This window comes from Bombina bombina, chromosome 11, assembly GCF_027579735.1.
Source record: "Bombina bombina isolate aBomBom1 chromosome 11, aBomBom1.pri, whole genome shotgun sequence".
NCBI lineage: Eukaryota > Metazoa > Chordata > Amphibia > Anura > Bombinatoridae > Bombina > Bombina bombina.
Window position 1 is genome coordinate 14,012,629 of NC_069509.1, and position 6,448 is coordinate 14,019,076.

Here is a 6,448-nt window from a genome sequence, read left to right on the forward strand (position 1 = left end):
AAACATTGCAAGCAAGCTTACGATATAAGCTGCACTAGAGATAGATAAGACATTTAAGACAGTTTTCAGTGCTAACACTAGCAAATGTATTATTCAACTGATTGTTGTCAACATTGGTTACTATTTAATTTATATATATACAGAGGTGGAGTGTTTTAAAGTGTGTGTGTGTGAGCAACAAGCAGCTCTCATAACTGTTTTTGCTGTTCTTTTATTAGAAATGTAATTAAAAGTTACATTTTATATATCTTTAATATATCAGTATCCAGTATTCACAAACAGTACATAGAAGCAAACTTTCTTTAGCATATCCATTCTTGTGGGATCACTGCTGTTGTTTTTTGAATTATTTAGTTAGTGATAGTAATTTTTATTTAGATTTATTTTAATTATATTAAAGTTAGTGGGTGTTAGGGTTAGGGTTAGGTTTAGGGGTTAATAACTTTATTATAGTGGCGGCGACGTTAGGGGCAGCAAATTAGGGGTTAATAAGTGTAGGTAGGTGGCGGCAACATTGGGGGCGGCAGATTAGGGGTTAATAAGTGTAGGTAGCTGGCGGCGATGTTGGGGGCAGCAGATTAGGGGTTAATAAGTGTAATGTAGGTGGCGGCGATGTTGGGGGCAGCAAATTAGGGGTGTTTAGACTCTGGGTTTATGTTAGGGTGTTAGGTGTAAACATAACTTTTGCTTCCCCATAGGAATAAATGGGGTTGCGTTATGGAGCTTTACGATCCTTTATTGCAGGTGTTAGGCTTTTTTTTAGTCGGCTCTCCCCATTAATGTCTATGAGGAAATCGTGCACTAGCAGGTAAAACCTGCTCAAAGCAGCGCTGGTATTTGAGTGCGGTATGGAGCTCCATTTTTTTCTCAACGCTGCTATATTGCCTGCTAACGCCGGGTTTATAAAAACCTGTAATAGCAGCGCTATAGGGAGTTAGTACCGAGCCACTCTTAGCGCAAAACTCATAATCTAGCCGAAAAATAATAATAAAACCAATGTTGTTTTTGGCTCGCTACTCAGAAGATGCAGATAGGCAAATAAGCTATAATGGTTTCAGTTAATAATCCCTCACAGAAGCTCTGTACAATTTGCATGAGCTTTTTATTATTTATACTATGCGACCGACTTTACCAGACAGATAAACAAGACGATGACAATGCTTTCTACAGCATGGAAGGTTCTTTTAATAATATTTACTGCAATAACATCAGTCTCTGGCATTAGCTCTAACTCATTTATCATGATTGTTACTTATCTGAAACATAAAAGATTCCTCAAGCTGAGCCCCAGGAATCAAATCCAGTTTACTATGTGTCTGAACAACCTTCTGCTACAGTGCAGCACCGTCCTGTTTATCCTTGTGATGTTCCTTATACCTGATGTGCAAAGAGAGCTAAGGCAAGTTGCATCTTTTGTTCTTTGTTTGTTTATGGCATTTGGTTCTTGGCTTGCAGCCTGGCTCTGTGCCTTTTACACAGTGATTGTTGTCAGATTCAGACACAAAGTCATCACAAGTCTGAAGATGAAGCTCCCTTCTCTGGTACCCAAGCTCCTGCTGGTCACATTCCTGGGCTGCTTGTCTATCACTGTCCCCTCAATTTGGTACCTGAATTCAGAAACTGCACAGAACATGACTGGGAACCTGACCTACAGCAACATCTCAGATACTCATGTATTTCATCAGAGTGATTGGCATTATTTAGTTATTTTTCACACACTTGGAACAATCTTGCCTGTGGTCATAAGCATTATTTCCTTAGTTCTTACAGTGACTTCTCTCTTAGGACATATCTGGAGAATAAAACACAACGATTCCAGCTGGAACCGCCCCCTGAATGTGGCTCATTACAAAGCCTGTAGGACTATATTTCTGTTTGTTGCTGTTTTTGTGATAATTGTTGTGGTTGGAATAATATTTGTCTCTAAAAATGGAATACAAAATTTTATGTTAGTTTTGAAAGCTCAAATTTATCCCACAGAGTTATCATTTATTCTAATTTCAGGAAGCTCCAAAGTAAAAAGAGCTCTCTATAGGGTTGTTCCATGCACCAGCCAATGATCTCTTATATTTATTAGTAGGTTGAGGCAGAATTAATGTATCCAAGTCATTTATATAAAATAATTGTCATTTAGTCCATCTTGGTTGTGATAGTAAAAGACTAAAAATGTAATTATCTACACAACATTTAAAAAAAAAAATGTCTTCAATTATTGGTAAAAAAAAATAGGCTGTGTAAATTAATTTTAAATATATAATTGTTTTTAAAGCTGTTATGCTTTTTTCTTCTTTACATTGTTTTACTTCTAAAAGAAAAAGTTAAAAGATTAAAAAGTGTTCTATAATCTAAGTGGTGGTTAGTGGTTTCTCTAGCTAGATATTACATTTAAACAGAAAAAAATGACTTTCTGAGGTTCCTGTGGGTTCCCTTCCATGTGGAATTTATTGGAGTTTGACAAACATGTGGAAGCCATTTAAGGTGCCTGAGCAGGTATAAGCCATTGGGGTCTCTAAGCAGGTGGCAGTCATTTTAGCTCCCTGAGAAGGTGTAAGCCATCGGGGGTCCCTAAGCAGGAGGAAGTAATTTTAGGTCCCTGGAAAGGTGTAAGCCATTGGCAGTCCCTAAGCAGGAGGAAGTCAATTTAGGTCCCTGAGCAGGTGTAAGCCATTGGGGATCCCTAAGCAGGAGGAAGTAATTTTAGGTCCTTGAACCAGTGTAAGCCATTGGGGTCCCTAAAAAGGTGGAAGCCATTTGAGATCCCTAAGCAGGCAGAAGTCATTTTAGGTCCTTGAACCAGTGTAAGCCATTGGGGGTCCCTAAGCAGGAGGAAGTCATTTTAGGTCCTTGAACCAGTGTAAGCCATTGGGGTCCCTAAACAGGTGGAAGCCATTTGAGATCCCTAAGCAGGAGGAAGTAATTTTATGTCCTTGATCCAGTGTAAGCCATTGGGGGTCCCTGAGCAGGTGTAAGCCATTGGGGGTCCCTGAGCAGGTGTAAGCCATTGGGGTTCCCTGAGCAGGTGTAAGCCATTGGGGGTCTCTAAGCAGGAGGAAGTGATTTTATGTCCTTGATCCAGTGTAAGCCATTGGGGGTCCCTGAGCAGGTGTAAGCCATTGGGGGTCCCTAAGCAGGCGGAAGTCAATTTAGGTCCCTGAAAAGGTGGCAGACATTTAAAGGTCCTTAAACAGGTGAAAATCATGACCAATTTTAAGCATGATATTTATTATTTACCCCAGATGTGTTCTCTTACATAAGTCTTGTTCAAAGCAGTTTTGTATTAAATTTATTTATATAGATAGTGAAGATAAAAAAATGTTTTGTATACATTAAGCAGCAGCAAATACAGTTTACATATTTTGCAAGGAAAAGAAGGACTCAAAAATTATTTTACACCTCACAAGACGTATTATGGTGCATTACACATACGGCTGTACTCATTTTCATTAGCTGAATGAGCTAATAAAGCACAAGGGCAGATTTTTATGGACAAATCATATTTTAAATATTATATTTAGCTGCAATATAAAAATACATTGTTAATAATCTGCGTTCCATGTGAGGCAGAGAATCAGCAAATACACATTAGGGCACTTTTTTATCTATGAACAGAAAATCTGATGAAGTGACCCTTAATGTAATATAATTCTTTCAGTTTTTATATTGATCTTAATCCTAACCATTTTCCATATACTGACCCAACACTAACCCAATGGTTATCGCTCTCAGATCCAGCACTGGACATAACTCTAAATATTCCCTTATTACTAATCCTAACGCTATCTCTAACCATATGTCTAATTACAAATAGTTTTTGTGCTGTTGTGTAACATTTATTTTAGCTAAGGACTAGCTCATCCTTAATGGAGAATGTTATATCCAAGAAACAACACAGTTATGGATCTATCTCCCCTCCTGTGATTGGGGCCTCATAAATCATTGTCTGAAACAATAAGGTTTTCTATCAGAAAACCTGCTCACCTGAGATTGTGGTGAGCAAGCAGCATCTGCAGTGCACATGTATGGTTGCACAAGCAATCTCTTGTACAACACCTCTCATATAGCCAATCATGCCAGAGCAGAATCACCCCGGTCATGGGCTAGATGATAAGTGGTGCACAATTTATTGCTCCTACTCGAGGGTAAAATATGCTAGAAGGAAGTTTTTTTGCGCATGTCAATTTGATCTTGTATTTCAAGTTAAAAGTTAAAAGTAAAAGGTTGTGTGAGAGCGTAAACCCGACACTCACTAAAAATATATTGTCACCATGTTAACCTCTACTCATATAGACTTCCATGGAGCGCAAAAACAAAAAAACCAAACAACTAATACCCATTCTCACGCGCTAACCCAACTGATATATATATATATATAAATAAAAAGAGAGAAGCGCTCATCCAAGCTATTGTTCGTTCCCAGGTTGAGCGCTTCTCTCTTTTTATTTATGATATATATATCTGATAATGTTCTTGTAAAATAAATTTCTATAACTTCATAAACGATAAACTTCATAAATAATAAAATATTATATTTATAAAATGTACTTGACTGTGTTGAGATTTATAATAATGAGAAAACAATATCAATATTAAATATAGCTGCAAGCAGCGATAGAGGTGGCCATGCGCATCAACATTGCAATGACATAAAAGCAGCTAAGTGACAATATAAAGCTTTATAGAAGTTTTTACAATTCTAACATTAACAGTTGGAAAGAAAACACATTTTCGAAATGTTTGCGTTTTTCAAGATGGCTGCCCCACCATATGACCAATACTTTCATCACGATCAGATGTAACTCTAGGTGACAATATATGGTTAAACAGCAAATTTCACAGCTTTAACATAAGCGGTTGGAAAGAAAAAACATTTTCAAAATTTTCGCATAAACCAATATGGCTGCCACAGCTTGTGACCAATTCCTTCAACATGAACAACTGTGACTCTAGGTCACAATATAAGGTCATACAGCAGGTTTCACAGTTCTAACATAAGCAGTTGCAGAGAAAATAGATTTTCAAAATATTCGCATAAAACAAAATGGCTGCCAGATCATATGATATACAGCCTCCATATTATGCACACAAATTGTCACCATAGATGTCAATAAACATGGCAAAAATATAGCATTTTTGCAAAACGGTTTTTGTTTTATTATTAATTTAAAAATATCTTTAAGCGTTTTTGAACAATTCAAAATGGCTGCCAAACCACATGACATATCAACTTCTCTTGAACAAATCTGAATGTTAGTCATAAGATAAATCTGTAAACAAAATTTCAAGTCTGTGCCATAAGCGGTTTCGGAGAAGAATATTTTTGTAGTTTTTAAAAAACGTGCATACGAAACAAAATGGCCGCCAAGCTATGCATTGTATGGCTTTCAAATTGCACATACTAATGCTCACTATAGACCTCTACAATTTGCAGAAGTTTTATGAAAATTTGCAAATGTTTTATTTCACGAAGGCGACTGCGCAGTTCAAATTTTTACTGCAATATTGCCTTTAGGGGTCATGACTATGTGTACTCATGTGTCTGCTACACTGTAATATAGTTAAATAGTGTAAACATAATGCATAAAGTGCAAATGTACGCAATTAAACAGCGATAAAAAGGCGAATGGCTCATAGCAGCCATGTTGATTATGGAAAATTTGCAGTTTGAACAAACTTGGTAAAGGACCTTGCAAGGAGCACATGTGCAAAATTGCACTTCATTGCACTTAGCGGTTGCAGAGAAGAAGATGTTTAAAGATTTGCGCACAATTCAAAATGGCAGCTAGGTCATGTGACTAAATCACTTCTCTTGAACAAACTTTATTCTAGGTCAGTACAGCAGTACACACAGCAAGTTTCACAGCTGTAACATAAGCGGTTCTGGAGAAGAAGATTTTCAAGTGGTTGTCAAAATTTGTCGCAAAAAGCAATATGGCTGCTAGATCACATGACCTATTAGATTTATTTTGCATAGGATTATGCACAGCATAGATCTTTAGCATAGTGCCAAGTTTCATGAGTTTTTGAGTTATGCTGTTGTTTTTATAAGCATTTGAATAAGTGGCGTAATAATAATAATAATAAAAAAAAAATAATAATAATAATCTTGACAATAACAATAGGTTGTCCTGCAACTTCGTTGCATGGCCACCTAATAATAGCAACAATAATAATAATTTCATTATTATTAATAATAATAATAATAATAATAATGATAACAATAGTAATAACAATAAATAATAATAATAATAATAATAACAATAGTAAATATAGCTGTAAGCAGCGATAGAGGTGGCCATGCGCATCGACTTTGCAATGGCATACAAGCTGCTAAGTCACAATATATAGCTATACAGCAAATTTCAAAGATTTAACATAAGCGGTTGCAAAGAAATCACATTTTCAAAATGTTCACGTAAATCAATATGGCTGCCACAGCTGGTAACTAATT

The 6,448-nt window shown here is 36.4% G+C and overlaps 1 protein-coding gene across 1 annotated transcript; it reads left to right on the plus strand.

Annotated features, from left to right (window-relative positions):
• The first annotated feature begins 1,151 nt into the window (after positions 1-1,151).
• On the plus strand, positions 1,152-2,060 carry LOC128642181 (taste receptor type 2 member 7-like). The gene has a single exon (XM_053694863.1). It carries the CDS (start codon positions 1,152-1,154, stop codon positions 2,058-2,060), a length of 909 nt encoding a protein of 302 aa, XP_053550838.1.
• The last annotated feature ends 4,388 nt before the right edge of the window (positions 2,061-6,448 follow it).

Excerpts from the sequence above, each read along its gene's own strand:
- LOC128642181 (XM_053694863.1), top strand. The coding sequence starts at position 1,152 with ATGACAATGCTTTCTACAGCATGGAAGGTTCTTTTAATAATATTTACT.